The sequence below is a fragment of the Myxine glutinosa genome, chromosome 4 (assembly GCF_964187855.1).
Source record: "Myxine glutinosa chromosome 4, kmMyxGlut1.1, whole genome shotgun sequence".
NCBI lineage: Eukaryota > Metazoa > Chordata > Myxini > Myxiniformes > Myxinidae > Myxine > Myxine glutinosa.
In genome coordinates, this window is record NC_136264.1 from 7,683,941 (window position 1) to 7,710,097 (window position 26,157).

At 43.5% G+C, this 26,157-nt stretch overlaps 1 protein-coding gene across 4 annotated transcripts in view; it reads left to right on the forward strand.

Annotated features, from left to right (window-relative positions):
• LOC137424369 (mucin-4-like) overlaps nucleotides 1-20,963 on the forward strand; it is a 115,920-nt gene extending 94,957 nt beyond the window's left edge. For 2 of the 4 annotated variants that reach the window (XM_078775402.1, XM_078775400.1), the window contains exons 8-10: nucleotides 5,661-5,713; nucleotides 10,512-10,603; nucleotides 20,468-20,963. In XM_078775402.1, coding sequence (XP_078631528.1) covers nucleotides 5,661-5,713; nucleotides 10,512-10,582 — 124 coding nt within the window. In that variant the 3' untranslated portion in view covers nucleotides 10,583-10,603; nucleotides 20,468-20,963. Of the gene's footprint in view, nucleotides 1-5,660; nucleotides 5,714-10,511; nucleotides 10,606-20,467 lie in introns of those variants that run through there. The other 2 variants (XM_078775399.1, XM_078775401.1) reach the window with 2 other exon arrangements.
• Nucleotides 20,964-26,157: the final 5,194 nt, after the last annotated feature.

Genomic DNA, 26,157 nt, shown 5'->3' on the forward strand with positions numbered 1-26,157 from the left:
TAATCTACTGACCAATGACACGTGATGTAATCTACTGACCAATGACATTCGATGAAATCTCCTGAGCCATGACATTTGATGTAATCTACTGACCAATGACACTTGATGTAATCTACTAACCAATGGCATTCGATGTAATCTACTGACCAATGACACGTGATGTAATCTACTGACCAATGACATTCGATGTAATCTACTGACCAATGACACGATGTAATCTACTGACCAATGACATTTGATGTAATCTACTGACCAATGACATTTGATGTAATCTACTGACCAATGACATTCGATGCAATCTACTGAGCCATGACATTTGATGTAATCTACTGACCAATGACATTGGATGTAATCTACTGACCAATGACACTTGATGTAATCTACTAACCAATGACATTCAATGTAATCTATTGACCCATGACATTTTAGGTAATCTACTGACCAATGACATTTGATGTAATCTACTGACCAATGACATTCGATGTAATGTACTGACCCATGACATTTGATGTAATCTACTGACCCATGACATTCGATGTAATCTACTGACCCATGACATTCGATGTAATCTACTGACCAATGACACCTGATGTAATCTACTGACCAATGACACGTAATGCAATCTGCTGACCAATGACATTCGATGCAATCTACTGAGCCATGACATTTGATGTAATCTACTGACCAATGACATTCGATGTAATCTACTGACCAATGACACATGATGTAATCTACTGACCAATGACATTTGATGTAAAATACTGACCAATGACACTTGATGTAATCGACTGACCAATGACACTTGACGTAATCTACTGACCAATGACATTTGATGTAATTTACTCACCAATGACATTTGATGTAATCTACTGAGCAATGACACTTGATGTAATCTACTAACCAATGACACTTGATGTAATCTACTGACCAATGACAGGTGATGTAATCTACTGACCAATGACACTTGATGTAATCTACTGACCAATGACACTTGATGTAATCTACTGACCAATGACATTCGATGTAATCTACTGACCAATGACATTCGAAGAAATCTACTGACCAATGACATTCGATGCAATCTACTGAGCCATGACACATGATGTAATCTACTGACCAATGACATTTGATGTAATCTACTGACCAATGACACTTGATGTAATCTACTGACCAATGACATTTGATGTAATCTACTGAGCAATGACAGGTGATATAATCTACTGACCAATGACACTTGATGTAATCTACTGACCAATGACACTTGATGTAATCTACTGACCAATGACATTCGATGTAATCTACTGACCAATGACATTCGATGTAATCTACGGACCAATGACATTCGATGCAATCTACTGAGCAATGACATTTGATGTAATCTACTGAGCAATGACATGTGATATAATCTACTGACCAATGACACTTGATGTAATCTACTGACCAATGACACTTGATGTAATCTACTGACCAATGACACTTGATGTAATCTACAAACCAATGACATTCAATGTAATCTACTGACCAATGACATTCGATGTAATATACTGACCAATGACACTTGATGTAATCTACTGACCAATGGCATTTGATGTAATCTACTGAGCAATGACAGGTGATATAATCTACTGACCAATGACACTTGATGTAAGCTACTGACCAATGACACTTGATGTAATCTACTGACCAATGACATTCGATGTAATATACTGACCAATGACACTTGATGTAATCTACTGACCAATGACATTTGATGTAATCTACTGAGCAATGACAGGTGATATAATCTACTGACCAATGACACTTGATGTAATCTACTGACCAATGACACTTGATGTAATCTACTGACCAATGAGACTTGATGTAATCTACTAACCAATGACACTTGATGTAATCTACTGACCAATGACATTCGATGTAATCTACTGAGCCATGACATTTGATGTAATCTACTGACCAATGACATTCGATGTAATCTACTGACCAATGACACTTGATGAAATCTCCTAACCAATGACATTCAATGTAATCTACTGACCAATGACACGTGATGTTATCTACTGACCAATGACATTCGATGTAATCTACTGACCAATGACACTTGATGTAATCTACTGACCAATGACATTTGATGTAATCCACTGACCAATGACATTTTGATGTGATCTACTGACCAATGACACTTGATGTAATCTACTGACCAATGACATTTGATGTAATTTACTGACCAATGACATTTGATGTAATCTCCTGAACAATGTCACTTGATGTAATCTACTGACCAATGACACTTGATGTAATCTTCTGACCAATGACACTTGATGTAATCTACTGACCAATGACATTTGATGTAATTTACTGACCAATGACATTTGATGTAATCTCCTGAACAATGACATTCGATGTAATCTATTGACCCATGAAATTTGAGGTAATCTACTGACCAATGACATTCGATGTAATCTACTGACCAATGACATTTGATGTAATCTACTGACCCATGACATTTGATGTAATCTACTGACCCATGACATTTGATGTGATCTACTGACCAATGACACTTGATGTAATCTACTGACCAATGACATTTGATGTAATCTACTGACCAATGACATTCGACGTAATCCACTGAACAATGTCACTTGATGTAATCTACTGACCAATGACATTTGATGTTATCTACTGACCAATGACACTTGATGTAATCTACTGACCAATGACATTTGATGTAATCTACTGACCAATGACACTTGATGTAATCTACTGACCAATGACATTTGATGTAATCGACTAACCAATGACATTTGATGTTATCTACTGACCAATGACACTTGATGTAATCTACTGACCAATGACATTTGATGTAATCTACTGACCAATGACACTTGATGTAATGTACTGACCAATGACATTTGATGTAATCTACTGACCAATGACATTTGATGTAATTTACTGACCAATGACATTTGATGTAATCTACTGACCAATGACACTTGATGTAATCTACTAACCAATGACACTTGATGTAATCTACTGACCAATGACACGTTATGTAATCTACTGACCAATGACACGTTATGTAATCTACTGACCAATGACATTCGATGTAATCTACTGAGCCATGACATTTGATGTAATCTACTGACCAATGACATTCGATGTAACCTACTGACCAATGACATTCGATGCAATCTACTGAGTCATGACATTTGATGTAATCTACTGACCAATGACACTTGATGTAATCTACTGACCAATGACATTCAATGTAATCTACTGAGCTATGACATCTGATGTAATCTACTGACCAATGACATTCGATGTAATCTACTGACCAATGACATTCGATGCAATCTACTGAGCCATGACATTTGATGTCATCTACTGACCAATGACATTTGATGTAATCTACTGACCAATGACATTTGATGTAATCTACTGACCAATGACATTTGATGTAATCTACTGACCAATGACATTCGATGTAATCTACTGAGCCATGACATTTGATGTAATCTACTGACCAATGACATTCGATGTAATCTACTGACCAATGACATTCGATGCAATCTACTGAGCCATGACATTTGATGTAATCTACTGACCAATGACACTTGATGTGATCTACTGACCAATGACATTTGATGTAATCCACTGAACAATGTCACTTGATGTAATCTACTGACCAATGACATTTGATGTAATCTACTGACCAATGACATTCGACGTAATCTACTGACCAATGACATTCGATGTAATCTACTGACCAATGACATTTGATGTAATCTACTGACCAATGACATTTGATGTAATCTACTGAACAATGACATTCGACGCAATCCACTGAACAATGTCACTTGATGTAATCTACTGACTAATGACATTCGATGTAATCTACTGACCAATGACATTTGATGTAATCGACTGACCAATGACACGATGTAATCTACTGACCAACGACATTTGATGTAATCTACTGACCAATGACATTTGATGTAATTTACTGACCAATGACATTTGATGTAATCTACTGACCAATGACACTTGATGTAATCTACTAACCAATGACACTTGATGTAATCTACTGACCAATGACACTTGATGTAATCTACTGACCAATGACATTCGATGTAATCTACTGAGCCATGACATTTGATGTAATCTACTGACCAATGACACTTGATGTAATCTACTGACCAATGACATTCGATGTAATCTACTGAGCCATGACATTTGATGTAATCTACTGACCAATGACACTTGATGTAATCTACTGACCAATGACATTCGATGTAATCTACTGAGCCATGACATTTGATGTAATCTACTGACCAATGACATTTGATGTAATCTACTGACCAATGACATTCGATGTAATCTACTGACCCATGACATTTGATGTAATCTACTGACCAATGACATTCGATGTAATCTACTGACCAATGACACTTGATGTAATCCACTGACCAATGACACTTGATGTAATCTACTAACCAATGGCATTCGATGTAATCTATTGACGAATGACATTTGATGTAATCTACTGACCAATGACACTTGATGTAATCTACTGACCAATGACATTCGATGTAATCTACTGAGCCATGACATTTGATGTAATCTACTGACCAATGACACTTGATGTAATCTACTGACCAATGACATTCGATGTAATCTACTGACCCATGACATTTGATGTAATCTACTGACCAATGACATTCGATGTAATCTACTGACCAATGACACTTGATGTAATCCACTGACCAATGACACTTGATGTAATCTACTGACCAATGACATTCGATGTAATCTACTGAGCCATGACATTTGATGTAATCTACTGACCAATGACATTTGATGTAATCTACTGACCAATGACATTCGATGTAATCTACTGACCCATGACATTTGATGTAATCTACTGACCAATGACATTCGATGTAATCTACTGACCAATGACACTTGATGTAATCTACTGACCAATGACACTTGATGTAATCCACTGACCAATGACACTTGATGTAATCTACTCACCAATGGCATTCGATGTAATCTATTGACGAATGACATTTGATGTAATCTACTGACCAATGACACTTGATGTAATCTACTGACCAATGACATTCGATGTAATCTACTGAGCCATGACATTTGATGTAATCTACTGACCAATGACACTTGATGTAATCTACTGACCAATGACATTCGATGTAATCTACTGACCCATGACATTTGATGTAATCTACTGACCAATGACATTCGATGTAATCTACTGACCAATGACACTTGATGTAATCCACTGACCAATGACACTTGATGTAATCTACTGACCAATGACATTCGATGTAATCTACTGAGCCATGACATTTGATGTAATCTACTGACCAATGACATTTGATGTAATCTACTGACCAATGACATTCGATGTAATCTACTGACCCATGACATTTGATGTAATCTACTGACCAATGACATTCGATGTAATCTACTGACCAATGACACTTGATGTAATCTACTGACCAATGACACTTGATGTAATCCACTGACCAATGACACTTGATGTAATCTACTCACCAATGGCATTCGATGTAATCTATTGACGAATGACATTTGATGTAATCTACTGACCTTACGTTGCCATATTTTCCTCTTTTTGTTATTAGCGATGCTGCTGACAGAATGCCCAGAAAAATCTCCAAAGGACGCAACACGTCTTGTAAGTAATACACAATTTGGATTTTACACATGGCTCACTCACCTTTGAACTGATAAATAAATTCCTTCAAAATAGAGCTTTGAGGTTCTCTACCGAGTGAAACTTTCACTTTAAGTGTCCACAAGTGTTTCAAAGAGCACAGGTTGATGATAAATTGCTATTTTTCAATATGAACATGTTCGTGGCACTCCTTGGTACGTTACACTCGCAGAGTACCAACCCCCAGGGTGGGTCGAGTTTGTGCATTACTTGCTGAAAAAACGATCGTCTGTGTTTCACAAGAAGATAATATATGTTTGTGCAGTGTGCGCTTCATAGGTTCTAGATGGTCTAAAGGTCGAAATGGTCAAGTGTCCAAGCTTTCTTACATATCTGAAGGGTGTGTGGGGACTAAATGGTGTTACGGTCTAAGTCGTCGAAAAGGAGTCAATAGATTTAGTGGGGTGTAAAGGTCTAAAGATTCTCGGGCCTAAAATGTATCAAAGGTATAAAGGATGAATGTGTCTAAAGTTGTCTAAAATGTCAAAAGGGTGATAAAGTTACCGTCCTCCAAACAGTGCCGACTCCATCTCATATCTCTCTCTTGTGTACAAACCTTTTTTTGCACAAACTCTTTTGTACAAACATGTACAAACTTTTAACCACTCATCCCAACTCTTCCTCATATGTGATGAGTTAAATTGTCACCATGCAACTTGGCTAGTTGGTCAGGAGGTACCCGTCTCACCAGCCATGGCACTTCAGCAAAGGACTTCTGCGACTCACTGGGACTGTCTCTATCCGTGAACTTTCCAACCTGGATTTCTCCAAATGGTAAACCCTACCTTCTGGACTTGATATGCTTAACTTTCCCACAAATGTCTCATGCACTTCCTCTGCTCCACTGGTTCATCTGATCACGTGCTTGTGAAAGACACCATCTCTCCAGCTAGTCTCACAGAGCTGCCTCAATGCCGACGAGTCTGGAATTTCACTCAAGCAGATTGTCAGTGATAGCAAGCAGCCATCTCTCTTCAGGACTCGTCTCCTCTATTTACTCCTTTGATGTTGACTCAGCCTTGGAATTCTTACACAGAACCTTACTCTATCTCATGCACAAATTCATCCAATCTCGTCTTCAATTCTCCATCTTCCCACCCATGGTACATTGAATACTGTAGTGAGGCAAATGCTCTGAAACGACTTGCCTTCTCTTCCTGGAAGGCAAACCTGACCGAAGGCAATCTCAGTGCATCCCAACAAGTTTGCAACAAGTGTGTGTCTGCTCTCAGGAGAGACAGAAAACAACATCTGTCTAACCTAAAGAATTAATTTTCAAACATGTCTCCCTCCTCCAAAACCTGGTGGTGCCTTGTCAAGTCTGTCTCTGGTGTATGGTTCCCTTCCATTCCTTCTCTAACTTCAAATGGCACCAAAGCCGACTCCACTCGTGAGAAGGCTGAATGCCTCAATTCTGTGTTTGCTTCCAAACCCATCACCCATTCTTCGCTGAATTACCCAACTGCTAATGGCCTCGGTGTATTTTGCACCCGACAGGTAGAGAAGGTTCTTTCTCCCCTCAACTCTGACTCTGCTGCTGGACCGGAAGGCATCGGCTCACAGATCCCAAAATCCTGCTCCACTGCTCTTTCCCATCCTCTCTCTGCCCTTTTCACGCTGTTATTTGTGCTATGTCATGTTCTATCTGCATGGAAATCAGCCAACATTACCGCTTTACACAAAAAAGGTGCAAAAACGGATCCCCTCAACTACAAACCTAACAGCTTACTTCCAATCATCAGCAAGGTCATGGAATCCATCATCAAATTTGATATGAAATCCTTCCTTTTCTCCAACAACCTCATCTCAAATCACCAATTTGGTTTCAGACCCGATCAGCTCACCTTGGATACACTGCTTTCTCACCTAACAATGGATGGAGGCCCTACAATGTCATACATGAGATCAGTGCAGTCTCTCGGGATATACAGTGTGCGTTCATAAAATATTCACACCCCTTGACTTTTTCACATTTTGTTGTTTCAGCCTGAATTTAAAATGAATTAAATTGACATTTTTTTGTCACTGATCTACATATTACGTTTGTGGGGGTAGGCATGAAATACCTCATAGGAAAGTCAGAATTGTATAGATTAGCATGCTCCGAGTGTCGTGAAGAAGAAGAACCCATCTCGATGTACATAAGTAGGCGGTCTGTCTCCGGGTAAGAGCATTTGCATGTCTCCATACAAGGGAGGAGGAGGAGGGGGGGGGGGGGGGGGGAGCTTGTGTTAAAAAAGATAGGGACTTAAGGATTAACTCCCCAGTGTGTAGTTGCCCTCGGTGATTTCTCCCGAAGTTGTTTTATTACAAATAAAAAGTCATGCTACAAAACGCTCATTCAGTGCCGTCAGCGCCGACAGAAACAGAATTTGCCGATCAGCAAAGGAAACCCCGACGTCATCTGATCATTCCCGAACGATGACTAGACTGCGCCCCCCAACGACTCCTAACGAGGAAGCCACGCCCCGGCCTTCGTGATTGGTGGAGGTGCGTTGGGATGATTGAGTGGCGCTCGATGATTGGACAGAGTGTGACGTCAGTGTGGAACATTTGAGAGCTGTAGGAAAAATATGCGGTCTGGCCATCTTGGTCTCTCTTGTCCTGAGTTTGGTTGTGGGCGGCCGCATCTCTCGATCTTCCTCTCATTTTGTCTTGGTAGTGCTGGCAAATGGCTGAGATTGTGCTGCGTCCTTTCGTGGAACCTTGGAGAGTAACGGCGGAAGAAGAAGCCATCCCGTCAATTTCTATCTCGGTCTTGGTGGAAGGCGGGCGTGGGTCGTGCTGGTGCGTTTTTGGTCACGTGTGCGCCTGTGTGGAGGAGAAATATGGTGGCGGTTTGCGAAGCTCTTGGCGTCATGGTAACAAAGAGCCAAAAGCGAAAGGGGACCGGCAACACAAAATCACCTCACGTTCGTGGTGACTCAAAGAGGAGCTTCGTGCCATCTGGCGATTTTCCAGCACGTGGCTGCGGGTCACTTTGTGCTGCCGGCTTCATTCGACGCCCTCGCTTGAACAACAACGCCAAGTGCCGGCACTATAAACAACATTTTATTTTCATTAGCTTTTCCCCTCTCTGTATTTTGCGTCAGGGTAGAGGTCCCTCATTTAGGAATTTTCGTTTACCTCACCTTTCTTTGACTTTTACATTACTGTAAATAAATTTATATTTGTTGAATTTTTCTTTCTATCCTGGTTCGTTTCTTTGTCTTGTGGGTTTGGAATAACCCCGTGTGCTTCCGATCACGTAAGGCCTCGAACCTTCCCACGCGCGTGAAAACATAATCACGCCAAGTTCGAAGTATGCCACAGAGTTAGAGCTCGTTTTGGCTATCCGTCAGCTCGGGGATCCTAATCCCCGGCGACGCGACAATATAATACACCATAACGTCAAAGTGGAATTAAAAAAATAGAAATTTATACAAAATAATTGAAATTGTAAAGCTAAAATGTCTATTTTTTTTTTATATGGGTACACAAGATCGAGGCTCGTGTAAGAGCTAACATCAATCACAAAAAAAACAAACCGACACAAAACATACAATAAAGGGAGCGGGAGACAAGATGGGGAGAGAGGGAAGCACACAAGTACAACAGCAGCGAACAGGGACATCGGGAAATCTGTGGCAGGGAGAGGACTTGGGGGGAGGAGGCATGGGAAGACGGGGGGGCGGGGCGGGGGAGGGATGGGAGAGGTATAAAACACATGTACACTGCTGGAACTTCCAGGAAAGAAGTCGGTATTTCAAAAAAATGTGGATCTGGAGGTGAATTAACGGGTGTAGAAGAGATCAAGGTTTTGGATGGGGGAAGACAAGAGATGGTGGTGAACAGCTGTTTTAAAGACTTGGAAGGAGGAGTGGGATTGAAGATAGTGAGGGAGTTTGTTCCAGAGGCAGGCGAAAAGAAGAATGATTTCGGCAGTTTAACCATAAGAGGGTTGCTGGCAGATCTTGTGCGGCCTGCAGGAATATTTGGGGGACAGAGCCCAGAGAGAGCTGGCGGAGCAAGGCCGGAGAGGAGTCGGTAGAAGACAGAAATGGATGAAAATTGACGATTTTATGTGACACTCACCTTTTATATTGTGACCTTTTAACCAAATTATTAATTTGCCTTCTACATATTCTCATAATAAAGCTTGGTTGAAAATTTTATGACAAAACTAAAATGGTAAAAAGGTTACGGCCTCCTCAAGGACACACACACACACACACACACACACACACACACACACACACACACACGCATACACACACAAACACAGGCATACACACACACACACAGGCATACACACACACACACACACACACACACACACACACACACACACACACGCATACACACACGCATACACACACAAACACAGGCATACACACACACACACACACACGCATACACACACAAACACAGGCATACACACACACACACGCATACACACACAAACACAGGCATACACACACACACACACACACACACACACACACACACACACACACACACACAGAGACACAAATACATAGACAGACAAACAGGCACACACACAGACACAGTCACACACGGACACAGACAAACACACACACACACACACGTGATTCCAATCCCGTCTCCCCGCTACGTGGTGGACGGGCTAAAGATATGAGCATCACAGAGTGGATTATCTCAATATAATTGTCAAGGAGACATCTCATTTTCCCGTGAATGATTGATCTCATTTGTCCGTCAATGATTGATTTATCATTTGTGGTTCTCCCCCCATTAGGGATGGATAATGTTGAAGAGGCCAAGCTGGATTCTGGCGTGTTTCCTGTGGCCTGGCATCCAAACATCTGAATGTTGGACAAATACGAAAAGGTAATCGTTTATTAAGTTGGATCCATGGTTTGTGTAAAAACTGCTCTAATAAGAGACTTCTCATTCCTTTCCTCAATCCGCAACTCTTTTAAAACACCAAGTATTTTTCACACCTGAAAAATATTATTGACTTTTTATGTCCAAAATATCTCGGGGGCACATAAAAGGTGCTTTAGTAACTAATCATTCCAGGGCATTAGTGGCCAAAGTTAGGGCACCATTTCTGAGCTTCTCATCCTCTTCTAAGCACCGTCTTCTCGAATACATTGAGTTTGCTCTTCATTTAACTTCTCTTTTTGTACGACTCTTTCTAGGCCTCTCACAGAATCGTTGTTGCATGCAGAGTAATCACCACCATAGCAGTAAAATGCTCACCTTTGTAAAATGCTCACCTTTGAACGGTTCGTTTTTGGAGGAAGAGAGAAAAATATAATCTGGATGGGTATTGAAAACTTTTCAGTTTTGAATGAAGCAAAAATTACAAACAACATCGCACCCAGACTTCTCAAGACCTTTCTTTAACAAAGGGTATGGTTGAAGTGCTAGAAACATTAACAAAGTGAGTTGGTGTACCCGGTGCTCCCAGGGAACTTTCCATGGAAAAAATTGGGAAAGCTCCACTTAATTGTTGTAATCTGCATTTACATTTAATTCCTGAGATGCCCTTTCTGCATTAAAATGTGGTGAAATTTTGAAAAGCTGGCAAGTGTACTCTTTACTGGACAAAATACGAGGTATATCAAAGTTTGAAAATGTAAACTTTCCACAATCTAAATGTTTGCAACAGCACGAATGTTCATAATTTAGACAATCCATACAACTAGCAAGAACCTGTACTTACGGAAGAGGGACGAGTTAATTTCTGCCATTTTTTTTTTACAGCGTAGCCCTTTGGGCAAAGCCGTCCAGGGCAGTGTTTGGCCGTCCATATGTATATCCCCTCAAACGTATACCAATCAGAGCTGAGGATCTGGTCACACGACAGGGTGATGTAATTACGTCTGATGTCATTACGGCGTACAACGGCTGACTCCACACTCCGCCATTTTAATTCCAATTTCGTTCAGGCCGAACATATCGTCGAACCTCTCATATATCACAATCGCCTTGCTCTACCTTTACGATTTTCATTCAGTGTGAAACACAAACGAACCGATTGTTAAAATGACCATGAAATATCGAAAGCATCGGCGTTACATCTCTTGCAACAAAACGGTAATTTTAGGCCCGGCAGGAAGGGTCATGTTATTTACCCAACTCTTGTGGGGTATATACAGTCACGTGAAAAAGTAAGTACACCCCATGTAAAGTTTTGACTTTTTCAACATATTTCAACATTCAGCTATTTGATCTTCGTTTCAACAATATTGATAGATAAAGGTGATATAATACAACAAATATCATGAAACATTTACATTTTGTAGTCCATTGTATAATTAAAATAAACATAACTGCAAATTTCGCATGTGGAAAAAGTAAGTACACCCCAACATTTATCACTACTTCAAATACCTAAAATTAAAATGAGGTGCACCTGCTCAGGTGCAAATTATTAGGACATCGTTAGAGAGGATCTTGGAGGAACCTGTCTTATTTAAACCTCAGACATTCAGTTTGGTTTGCTCTTTGTTGTTGAAGTGTGCGGCGTCACCATGCCTAGATAAAAAGAGCTCTCTGAGGCCTTCAGAAAGAAGGGTATAGATGCCTACGTGTCTGGGAAGGGATTTAAAAAGATCTCCAAACAATTTGAAATCAATCATTCGACTGTCCAGAAGATCATCTACAAGTGGAGAAGATTCCAAACAACTGCCAACTTGTTCAGGCCAGGCCGCCCCAGCAAGTTCAGCCCGAGAGCAGACCGCAAGATGCTGAAAAAAGTCTGGGAGAACCCCAGAATGTCATCATGGGACCTACAGGTAGCTCTTGCCACTGTTGATGTAAAAGTGCACGATTCTACCATTAGAAAGAGGCTGCACAAATTTGCTCTACATGGGACGTGTGCCAGGAGGAAACCTTTGCTGTCCAGAAAGAACATCAGGGCAAGACCAAAGTTTGCCAATGAACACCGAGGCATAGACCAGCACTTCTGGAACAATGTGCTCTGGACAGATGAGTCAAACGTAGAGCTATTTGGCCACAGTACCAGAAGATATGTTTGGCGAAAACCAAAGACAGCATTTGACCACAAGAACCTGATACCAACTGTAAAGCATGGTGGTGGAAATATTATGGTTTGGGGCAGCTTTGCTGCATCATGGCCTGGGCAGCTCACCATCATAGAATCCACGATGAATTCTTCATTGTACCAGAGGGTGCTTGAGGATAATGTGAGGCCATCTGTCAGAAAGTTGAAGCTCAACCGAAGGTGGACCTTGCAACATGACAATGACCCTAAACATCCCAGTAAATCCACCAAGGAATGGCTGAAAAGAAAGAAATGGAGGGTTCTGGAATGGCCAAGTCAAAGCCCGGATCTAAATCCCATCGAGATGTTGTGGGGGGATTTGAAACGAGCTGTGCATGCAAGAAACCCCTCAAACATCGCACAGCTGAAATAATTCTGCATGGAGGAGTGGGCAAAAATTTCTCCCAGTCGATGTCAGAGATTGGCAGGCAGTTATAAGAAACGCCTACTTGAGGTTGTTTCTGCCAAAGGGGGCAATACCACCTATAAGAGCCAAGGGTGTACTTACTTTTTCCACATGCGAAATTTGCATTTATGTTTATTTAAATTATACAATGGACTACAAAATGTAAATGTTTCATGATATTTGTTATATTATATCACCTTTATCTATGAATATTGTTGAAATGAAGATCAAATAGCTGTATGTTGAAATATGTTGAAAAAGTCAAAACATTACATGGGGTGTACTTACTTTTTCACGTGACTGTAGATTACAGGAGATCTTCGCTCAGTTCTGCAAGTAAAACTTACCTCACAGACGTCAGGATTCCACCAAATTTCTTTGTTTAATGTTATAAACAGCATTCGCGACTGTATAAAAAGCTAATCATATGTGTTTGTGGTTTATACTATTTTACAAGCCCGGCTACACCGCTGTTAGACTTCCGGTCTTGTTTGAATACATGAGATGGGTTTGGGACATAAGATTTTGGGACAAGGACTCTCTATACAGGTTGCTTCTGACAAACCAGACTTGATCTGCTTAACAGAAACTTTCCTCCTTCAAGATGTCTGATTCCTTAATATCTCTCCCGGGTTTCTCCCTCCTCCGGTATGATAGACCTGAGCCACGTCCTGGAGGTGGGGTTGCTATCTTTTTCAAAAACTGTCTTCCTCACTCTCCCTGCACTGCCCACTCTCCACCTCACCCCCAGGAGTACCTCTCGCTACAGCTTTCCCTTCGCTCCCACCTTTTGTTCATATGTGTGTTGTACCATCCACCAAAGAGTTATGACTCCATCTACATCTCGCTGTCTGATAATATGGACCAACTTCTATCTACTCATCCCAATACTCTCTTCCTCATATGTGGTGATTTCAATTGTCACCATGCCAGTTGGCTGGGTGTGGGTCCCTCTCTCACCAGCCATGGCTCCTCAGCAAAGGACTTCTGCGACTCATTGGGACTGACACAATCTGTCAATTTCCCAACCCGGATCTCAGTCAATGGAGCATCTTCTCTTCTAGATGTCGTTTTTTTTTTTGTTTGTTTGTTTTTGAATACAAGATCGAGGCTCGTGAAAGAGCTAACATTAATCACACAAAAAGTCAAACCGACACATAAAACACAAAAAATAAGGGGAGCGGTAGATAAGATGGGGAGAGAGGGAGATGGACACAAACGCAACATTTGAGAGCAGGGACGTCGGGAGTAATATGGGTGGGGGAGGGCTTGGTGGGAGGTGGGAGAGGTATGAAACATATGAACACTGCAAGAACCTCCAGGAAAGAAGTTGGATTTAAAAAAAAAAAAAGTGTATCTGGGTTATGACTAACTTCCCTGCAAATGTCTGCTGCCCTTCTTCTGCTCCAATCGGCTCACCTGATCATGTGCTTGTTAAAGTGGACATCTCTCTGGCCGTTCTCAGAGAGCCTCCTCAGCGTCGACGAGTCTGGCATTTCACTCAGGCCAACTGGCACGGTCTTCAAGCAGCCATCAATCATCTGGACTGGTCTCCCATCTCTACCGCCTCTGACATCAACTCATCCTGGGAATTCTTCCAAAGTAAATTGCTCTCTCTCTCATGCACAGATTTATCCCATCTCGTCTTCAGTCGTCATACCCTTCCTTCTGTCCATGGTAGACTGAATGTTGTGGTGAGCCAGTTGCACTGAAACAACTTGCCTTCCCCTCCTGGAAGGTCAATCCAAATAAGGGAATCTCATTTCCTTTCACAAAGCCCAAAACATGAGTGTGTCCACCCTCAGGAGAACCAGGAAACAATATCTCTCCACTCTCAAGACTGAACTCTCAAACCTGTCTCCCTCTTCCAAATCCTGGTGGCGTCTGGTCAAATCTGTTTCGGGTGTTTGTTCCCTCTCCACCTCCTCCCTCACCTCAAATGGCTACACAGGTGACTCTGCACGTGAAAAAGCTGAATGCCTCAACTCTGTGTTTGCCTCAAAATCTTGTGTCCCAAATCCACCCCTCTCTGTACCCACTGTACCCAGTCGTACCCAGCTGCTCCTGGGCTCTGTGTCCTTCTCTCCTGACAACAAGGTGGAGAAGTTTCTGTCAATCCTCGACTCAGAACGTCAGAACAGGATTTTAGGACCCGTGGGCTGATGCCGTCTGGCCCAGTTGCAGAGTCATTCACTCCCTCTCTCTGTTCTCTTCACCCTCTCTTTTGCTCAAGGTAATCTGCCATCAGCTTGGAAATCAGCCAACATCACCGCTTTACACAAAAAATGTGCAAAAACAGATCCTTGCAACTACAGACAAATCAGCCTTCTCCCAATTATCAGCAAAGTCATGGAATCCATCATTGCATCGGATATCAAATCCTTCCTCTTCTCCAATGGCTTGATATCCATTCATCAATTTGGATTTGTCTACTTAGCGGTAGACAAGATGGGGAGAGAAGAGGAAGCACACAAACACAACATTTGAGAGCAGGGACATCGGGAGATGTGTGGGAGGGAGAGGGCTTGGGGGGGGGGAGGAGGCATGGGAAGGGGTGGGGGGGGGGGGGGTGGAGGAGGTGGAGAAATATAAAACACGACGACACCAAGGACTTCCAGGAAAGAAGTTGGTATTTCAAAAAAGTGGATTTGGGGTGAAATTAGCGGGGGTAGAAAAGATCAAGGATTTGGATGGGGGAAGATAAGAGATGGTGGTGAACAGCTGTTTTAAAGCCCTGGAGGGAGGACTGGGATTGAAGAGAGTGAGGGAATTTGTTCCAGAGGCAGGAGAAAAGAGGAATGAAGGAGTGAAGGTGAATAGAGAGTCTTGATTTTGGCAGTTTCACCAGAAGAGGGTTGCTGGCAGATCTTGTGCGACCTGGAGGAAGATTTGGGGGACAGAGCCCAGAGAGAGCTGGGGGAGCAAGGCCGGAGAGGAGACTGTAGAAGACAGAAAGACCACCAACCTGCCTGCGGTGAGTGAGTGAAAGGCCCTCGGAGTTAGCTTCATCGCGGGAGAATCCAATGATTCTGAACGCTTTGGTTTCAACAGCGTGAAGACGAGCTAGGTGTGAGGCAGGAGACCAGACCAGAGGGGAGAGCAGTATTCCATTGAGCTGCAGATGAAAGCCTTGTATGTGGTGAGGAGCTCAGGTGTGCCGAGGAAGGACTTCGCACGACGGAGGATGCCCAGTCGGCGACTAGCTTTGGAGGCCAGATTAGAAATGTGGTTTTCCCAGGAAAGATCATGGCAGATAGTGAGACCCAAAAGCTTGAGTGACAGAACTTCTTGGAGAGGATTATTCAGAAAGTGGATGGGAGGGTTGTCCAGTCGGTCTTTTCGGAGAGACATCGTAAGAGTGTGAGATTTGTCAGGATTGAAAGACATGTTCCACTTGTTTGCCCAGTCTGTGATTTTGTCCAGGTCTGCAGAGAGTGAGGAGGCTGCAGACTGCCGATCTGAGGGATGAGGAATGGAGCGGCAGAGAATGGAGTCATCAGCAAAGAGATAGAGAGGATTTTCAAGAGAGTCAGAGAGATCATTGATGAAGACCAGAAAAAGCACAGGGCCCAGAACACTGCCTTGGGGAACTCCAGCCTGAACAGGAAGAGGAGATGAGAGAAACCCATTCAGGGCCACACGTTGACTACGACTAGAGAGGACACCTTCCACCAACACCTCCAGCTCCAGCTCAACAGGCACCGTATGCGTGACCATTCTTTATGAAATCCAGATGCCGAGAGCCTATTTGACCAAAAAGAGAGAGTTCTCTATGGAGGCCAGCCCGGAGAGAGCAATAGACCCAAAAGAGACAAGAATTTCGGGAACACCATTCTTTATGAAATCCGGAAGCAGAGAGCGAAAATATCGGCCCTCCAACTCCTTTGTACTCAAGGCTCTGACGTCATCCGACGACGTCTGCCTCTCCACTCTGATCAGCTTCTTTTTTTTTTTTTCCTTTTTTTTGTATACAAGATCAAGGCTCGTGTAAGAGATAACATTGATCACAAAAAGACAAACTGGCACATAAAACATGATAAAGGGAGCGGGAGACAAGATGGGGAGCAGGGACATCGGGAGATCTGTGGGTGGGAGAGGTTTTGGTGCGAGGAGGCATTGGAAGGGGGTGGGGGGGGGGGGGGAGGGTTGGGACAGGTAAAAAAAAACAACACATAGACACTGCTAGGATTTCAAGGAAAGAAGTGGGTATTTCAAAAAAGTGGATTTGGGGTGAATTAGCGGGGGTAGAAAAGATCAATGTTTTGGATGGGGGAAGATAAGAGATGGCTGGTGAACAGCCGTTTTAAAGACCTGGTAGGAGGAGTGGGATTGAAGAGAGAAGAGAGAAGAGAGAAAAGCTAGTGCCATCTCATCGCTCTTGGTGTCCTGACCAATCGCTGCTCTCCGGGGTGTGGCCTTACGGGCCTGCCTGTTTTTGTGACCACCCATCGTCGGTGGTATCATCTTGGTGCTCCGAGTCCTGTTTCTGGTTCGCTTTTAGTTAGTGTCGTTTAATGCAATATTGCCTGGCTTTGTGTGTGTGTGTGCTGCATTGTCATAAGGAACAGAGGAAAAGTAACAGGGGCAATTACATACAGGGGATTCATTACCCATAATCCCTAACTAATAAACATAACCCAACCCCTCTCATAGGGACAAAGATACACTTACACGACATACAGTCTACCGGATCCCTACTTATGTACATGGTGGTTCTTCTTCTTCATTACGACATACCAAGTATGGTAATCTATACAATTCTACCTGTACTAAGGTAATCATTGCCTACCCCCCACAAACATAAAAAGTATGTAATTAATAGATGTACTCTGGTTTTAATTGGACGTCATGAATCAACGTAGTCAGGTTTCAATAGTATGTAATTAATAGAATAATACAAGTTTCAATGATATCTTTTTGTTATTATAATGGAGCAAACGTATGTGGTTATGTATGTATATTTGTTACCAAAATGTTTGCTTCTTCCTCAAAATTTTTAACAATGCCATCGTGTTATTTATATATTTAAAGCCAACCTAAGAAACACATTCATGACTTATCCGTATTCATCAGCGCTACTTTTTTGTTACTTTGACTTGATTAATAGAGATGTAGATCATGACATGTGCAAAATAAAAGATACGTCATAAAAACCCGGCTGGAAGTCTAAGGGAGGTGGTGCATTGGGGGCACATCTGCTCTGTGAGGTTGGAAGTTCGACTTTCCCATCGAATTTTTGATAAATTGGTATTGACCTTCCCCTCCAGGTCTAACTGATAATTTAAAATAAATATAAATTTGTACTCAGTTCCTTTTTAACTCAGCTGGACTACCGTCCAGTTGAGTTCATCACATGCTGAACCCTCTGGCGTCTGTCGTATGTCATCGTCGTCGTCTGTCGTCTGTCGTCCGTTAACATTTCGACGTTAACACTCCAGCGTCCACAAATTTCAACCAATTCTGATCAAACTTGACATGCAGCATCCTTACACCAAGGACCAGGTTGCTTTTACATTTCAGCCCGATCCGTTGAAAAATGGCGGACTTAGGCGACCATTTTGTTTTTGGTCATGAAAACGACGTTAACACTCTAGCGTCCACAAATATTAACAGATTTTGATCAAACTTAGAATGTTAACCCTTACCACACAAGGTAGGTTGCTATTGCATTCCAACCCGAACCGTCACAAAATGGCCGCCATAGGCCGCCATATTGTTTTCAGCTCCGAAATGATGTTAAGACTTTAACGTCCACAAATATTTATGGATTTTGATCAAACTTGGTGTGTGAGACTCTTACCACACAAGGTAGGTTGCTATCGCATGTCAACCCGATCTGTCACAAAATGGCCGCCATAGGCCGGCATATTTTTTTCAGCTCTGAAGAAAAGCACAAGAATTTAGGACATTCAAGTTGTCCAGTCAGTTCACTTGAGTTCTGCTTTCCTGGAAGCTCTAGTTATGTATACGTGTTGGATTCTGATTTCTGATTTACAGCATATATTCAATTAGAGCACAAAATATATTTGGCCGACCACCCCCACCTCCCCCCCCCCCCATTCCCCATGCACCCCACCACCGTCACCCCTAGCACCATGCACCCCATTCCCCACCCACCATTCCCCCACCTCCACCCCCCCCCCCCCCACGACCTCCAATACACCGTCACCACCACTCACCCCCACCACCATCATCATCACTCCCAGCACCATGCACGCCATGCCCCTCTACCATTCACCCCACCTCCTCCCCACCCACCATGCCCGCCATCACCATGCACCCCACCATCACTCACCCCCACCCACCATGCCCCTCACCACCGTCACCCCCCAGCACCATGCACCCCATCACCACCATACACCATTCCTCCATCTCCACCCCACTCCCCAGGACCTCCAATACACCGTCACTACTCACCCCCACCCACCATGCACCAAATCACCATTCAATCCACCACCATCACCCCCACCCACCATTCTCCCCCATCACCATGCACCCCACCACCACTCACCTTCAACCACCATGCACCCCACCACCACTCACCCTCAACCACCATGCACCCCACCACCACTCACCCCCACCCACCATGCCCCCCATCACCATGCACCCCACCACCGTCACCCCTAGCACCATGCACCCCACCACCACTCACCCCCACCCACGACGCACCCCACCACCATTCACCCCCATCACCATGCACCCCACCACCACTCACCCCCAGGACCATGCACCCCACCACCACTCATCCCCACCCACCATGCACCCCACCACCACTCACCCACACCCACCATGCCCCCCAATCACCATGCACCCCACCACTGTTACCCCCACCACTGTCACCCCCATGCACCCCACCATCACTCACCCCCACCCACCATGCCCCCACCACCGTCACCCCCAGCACCATGCACCCCATCACCACCATCCACCATTCCCCCACCTCCACCCTACTCCCCAGGACCTCCAATACACCGTCACAACACGAAACCCCCACCCACCATTCCTCACCCACCATGCACCCCATCCCTCACTCCCTGACAAAGCAGACAAAGTCAAAGATGCCTATTCCTCTGAAGCGACGTGTGGTGAGGCGCGTGGAGCCACGCTAGTTAAATTAATGCATTAACCTTAACTTATCCCGTCACTGGGGACGGACACTCTCGTAAACTTATCCCGTCCTCGTAAACAGCTAAACCGTGTCCTGGGACTTGTGACTCAACCTGCAGAAGATTTCTATGTCTGTATCTTTACTTGATCTTCTTTATCTCCACAGGTTTCCTGGCAATGGCAACATGTTTTGACAACCATCACGATGCAGAATGAATGTAAAACATTGTGAGTCCAGTTTGTTCAAGTTGTAGTGTGGATGCATTGGATCACACTGCGAAACAGTTAAACTAAAATACAATATATTCACTTTACAGAGCACAGTATATTTCTGGAATATTATAATAAAAGTAATTTTGGTTTGGGGTTCAGGCTCAAATACTCATGTTATTTTGATGTTGCAGAACTATGGCATCGTATTTTTCATGCACTTTGCACACAATTCTCACTTTCAATTTTTATCTATGTAACAACACGAACCAGAAACATTTATCTGCACAACAAATATAATTAATTTGGGTTATTCGTGACCTGGGAGGCACAGCACACAAAGTAATGTTCACAACACAACTTGGATTGTTTACCTTGGAAATATAATCATTATTATTTTATTTTAAATCCAAATAAAGACTGAAAACTCAAACGATTTCCTTGCTTTTGTGATATTTTGGTGGTTGTGGTGTGTGAATTTAAAATAAGTGTGTGTGTGTGTGTGTGTGTGTGTGTGTTTGTCTCTTGTGTCAGTAACAGTACGAAGAGCCAAGCCCCATTTGTCTGAGCAAATGACATTTGTTTTGTACCGATTTTCCATGACCCCACACAGGCATATTTAACTCAACCCCACCCCAACCCTCCCCCATTAAAACACATTCAAGATATGCAAATCTTTCATGCAAAGCAAGATATGCAAATGATCAAGGATTTCATGCCGATCACTATCCTGCTTTAATTGAAAAACAGACAAGTACACATACATTCAAAGTACACCGCCCCCTTGCCAAATAATTAAATATCCTACAGCGCGGCATTGCCGGGGCGCCTCCGGCGCCCGGCAATACCGCAGTGCAGCTCATAGAGCTTATTATTATGTCAGTGCAGCTTTATTATTATGTCATATTCTATAACACCTTTTTCTACTTCTTCTATAAAAGGATGCTTTCGACTTGCTCACCAATTCTATTCATTCAAAAAAAAAATTCCATCTCTTACAGTGCATCTTTCATTCATTCCCTAAACTCTCCAGAACTCCACCCACCCTTCAGCGTCCTCAAACGTATTTTTGACTCGAATGTCTCAAGAAACTCATTTTGCAATAAATGTTCGTTTCCCATAAATCGTACACTTTTCAAAATCCAATCACACCCCTCCCCTCCAAATCTTCCCCATCACCCATCTCTGTCAAATCTTCCCCCTTGCCCCTCCCCCCCAAATCTTCCCAAACACCCATCCCTTTCAAATCTCCCCCCCTGCCCCTTCCCTCCTAAACTCCCCCCACACCCCTCCCCTCCGAGACTCTCCCTCACTCCTCCCCTCCTAGACTCCCCTCTCACCCCTCCTCCTCAAAGCGTCCTCCCCGCTTCTTCCCCCTTCCAACTTTCACCTTCATCTTCCTCAACCTTCTGCCTCACTCTTCCCCCTCCTCAAATAACACCTCACTGCGCCTCACCCAAACACCATCAAACCTTTTGTCCGCCCCATTCTTCCCTTTCTCCAAGCTATTCTGTAATCTCTGACACACCTGCAACAGCTCTCCCTACCTCTTCCTCCTCTTCCACATCCTGCCCTACCGCCCCCCCCCACCCTGTTCTGTATCCGATGCTCCCCCTTCCTCTTCCTTAACAGTATGGACCTCAAATATCCGGGGCCTTCGCTCAAACTTAACTGATCTCTCCATACAGGTTGCTTCTGACAAACCAGACGTGATCTGCTTAACAGAAACCTTCCTCCTTCATGATGTCTCTGATTCCTTGGTATCTCTCCCAGGTACTCCCTCCTCCGGTATGATAGACCTGAGCCTCGTCCTGGAGGTGGGGTTGCTATCTTTATAAAAAACTCTCTTCCTCACTCGCCCTGCACTGCCCTCTCTCCACCTCACCCCCAGGAATACCTTTGGCTACGGCTTCCCCTTCGCTCCCACCTTTTGTTCATGTGCGTGTTGTACCGTCCACCAAACAGTGATGACTCCATCTACATCTCGATGTCTGATAATATGGACCAACTTCTATCTACCCATCCCAACTCTCTCTTCCTCATATGTGGTGATTTCAACTGTCACCATGCCAGTTGGCTGGGGGTGGGTACCTCTCTCACCAGCCATGGCTCTTCAGCAAAGGACTTCTGTGACTCACTGGGACTGACACAATCTGTCAATTTCCCAACCCGGATCTCAGTCAACGGAGAATCTTCTCTTCTGGACTTGGTTATGGTTATGACTTGGACTTGGTTATGACTAACTTCCCTGAAAATGTCTGCTGCTCTTCTTCTGCTCCAATCGGCTCTTCTGATCATGTGCTTGTTAAAGTGGACATCTCTCTGACCATTCTCAGAGAGCCTCCTCAGCGTCGACGAGTCTGGCATTTCACTCAGGCCAACTGGCACGGTCTTCAAGCAGCCATCAATCATCTGGACTGGTCTCCCATCTATACTGCCTCTGACATCAACTCATCCTGGGAATTCTTCCAAAGTAAATTGCTCTCTCTCATGCACAGATTTATCCCTTCTCGTCTTCAGTTGTCATACCCTTCCTCCCGTCCATGGTACACGGAATCTTGTGGTGAGGCTATTGCCCAGAAACAACTTGCTTTCGTCTCCTGGAAAGCAAATCCAACGGAAGGAAATCTCATTTCCTTTCACAAAGCCCGAAACAAGTGTGTGTCCACCCTCAGGAGAGCCAGGAAACAATATCTCTCCGTCCTCAGAACCGAACTCTCTTATCTGTCTCCCTCTTTCAAATCCTGGTGGCGTCTGGTAAAATCTGTTTCTGGTGTTTGTTCCCCCTCCATCCCCTCCCTCACCTTAAATGGCCACACGGCTGACTCCGCACGTGAAAAAGCTGAATGCCTCAACTCTGTGTTTGCCTCTAAATCTTGTGTCCCAAACCCATCCCTCTCTGTACCCACCGTACCCAGTCGTACCCAGCTGCTCCTGGACTCTGTGTCCTTTCCTTCTGACAAGGTGGAAAAGCTTCTGTCAACCCTCGACTCTGATTCTGCAACTGGACCTGACGGCATCAGCCCACTGGTCCTAAAATCATGTTCTGCCGCTCTTTCACTCCCTCTCTCTGTTCTCTTCACCCTCTCTTTTGCTCAAGGTCATCTTCCATCTGCTTGGAAATCTGCCAACATCACCGCTTTGCACAAAAAAGGTGCAAAAACAGATCCCAGCAACTGCAGACCAATCAGCCTTCTCCCAATTATCAGCAAAGTCATGGATTCCATCATTGCTTCAGATATGAAATCTTTCCTCTTCTCCAATGGCTTGATCTCTGATCATCAATTTGGTTTCAGACCTGGACACTCCACTCTGGACATGCTGCTTCTGCTTTCTCAACAATGGATGGAGGTCCTCAATGCCAAACAGGAAATTAGAGCAGTCGCCCTTGACATATCACGTGCCTTCGATACGGTCTGGCACCCCGCTCTGCTCACCAAACTCTCCTCTTTTGGTATCCATGGAAATCTCCATGCATGGCTGGCGGACTTCCTCTCTAGTCGTAGTCAACGTGTGGCCCTGAATGGGTTTCTCTCATCTCCTCTTCCTGTTCAGGCTGGAGTTCCCCAAGGCAGTGTTCTGGGCCCTGTGCTTTTTCTGGTCTTCATCAATGATCTCTCTGACTCTCTTGAAAATCCTCTCTATCTCTTTGCTGACGACCCTACTCTCTGTCGCTCCATTCTTCATCCCTCAGATCGGCAGTCTGCAGCCTCCTCACTCTCTGCAGACCCTGACAAAATCACAGACTGGGCAAACAAGTGGAACATGTCTTTCAATCCTGACAAATCTCACACTCTTACGATGTCTCTCCGAAAAGACCGACTGGACAACCCTCCCATCCACTTTCTGAAAAATCCTCTCCAAGAAGTTCTGTCACTCAAGCTTTTGGGTCTCACTATCTGCCATGATCTTTCCTGGGAAAACCACATTTCAAATCTGGCCTCCAAAGCCAGTCGCCAACTGGGCATCCTCCGTCGTGCGAAGTCCTTCCTTGGCACACCTGAGCTCCTCACCACATACAAGGCTTTCATCCGCAGCTCAATGGAATACTGCTCTCCCCTCTGGGCTGGTGCACCTGCCTCACACCTAGCTCGCCTTCACGCTGTTGAAACCAAAGCATTCAAAATCATTGGAATCTCCCGCGATGAAGCTAATTCCAAGGGCCTCTCACTCACTCACCGCAGGCAGGTTGGTGGTCTTTCCGTCTTCTACCGACTCCTCTCTGGCCTTGCCCCCCCAGCTCTCTCTGGGCTCTGTCCCACAAATATTCCTACAGGTCGCACAAGATCTGCCTGCAACCCTCTTTTGGTTAAACTGCCAAAATCAAGACTCTCTGCTCACCTTCACTCCTTCATTCCTCTTTTCTCCCGCTCCTGGAACAAACTCCCTCACTCTCTTCAATCCCACTCCACCCTCCAAGTCTTTAAAACAGCTGTTCACCACCATCTCTTATCTTCCTTCCCCCATCCAAAACCTTGATCTTTTCTACCCCCGCTAATTTCACCCCAATTCCACTTTTTGAAATACCAACTTCTGTCCTGGAAGTCCTTGGTGTCCTTGTGCTTTATACTTCTCCCTCCCCCCCCCTTCCCATGCCTCCTCCCCCCAGGCCCTCTCCCTTCCACACATCTCCCTGCTCTCGGATGTTGTGTTTGTGTGCTTCCCCTTTTCTCCCCATCTTGTCTTCCACTCCCTCTTTTTGTGTATTTTGTTTGTCTGGTCGATTTGTTTGTGAAGTAAATGTTAGCTCTTTCATGAGCCTCGATTCAGTACAAAAAAAAAAAAAAGGAAAAAAGAAAAAAAAAGAAAAGAAAAAAAAGAGGCTGCTTTGGGAGGGAGAGGTGTACGCTAATTCATTGATTAATTGTACAATTAAAATCAATAAAAGATTATCACAAATTATTTTCTTAATCAATTGGCTAATAGCATAACTAAACCACTCGTGCTTCATCCGAAGATGTATCTTTTAGAAATTTAATTAAATAAGTCATTAATAAAAAAATAAATAATTGATTGATTCACCAATAAATAATTAATCGATTAAATGATTAATCAATAAATCAAAAATATCCTTGATAGCCACATCACTTGGTCACTGCCATGTCCAAATATTAGCTTCCCAGCTCAAAAGGTGCCTGAGATATTGGCCAAATGAGAAAGAAAATAAATAAATGATTAATAATGAAAATAAATAATAATCATTAGAAAATTAAATTATTAATCAATTCGGTCAGAGAACACATGAACCACCACCATTTCATCAGAATCTGTAACTGAAAAAAACAAAAACATTTTAGTCATTAATCGAATAATTAAATAATTAATCGATTAATTGATTAATTAATAAATCAAAAATAGCCTTTGCAGCCAAATCACCTGGTCATTGGCATGTCCAAATATCAGCTTGCTAACTCAAAAGGTGCCTGAGTTAATGGTCAGAAGAGAAAGGAAATTTGATTAATTAAATAAGTACTTTATTAATCGCTAATAATTAAATAACTCCTCAATTTACTGATTAATCAAAAAACAAAAAATACTGTTTTTGACAAAGGACTTGCTCACTATTGTGCCGAAATTTCAGCTTCCTAGCTCAAAGGATGGCTGAGATATCGTCTGGACAAACAAACAAACAAACAAACAAACAAG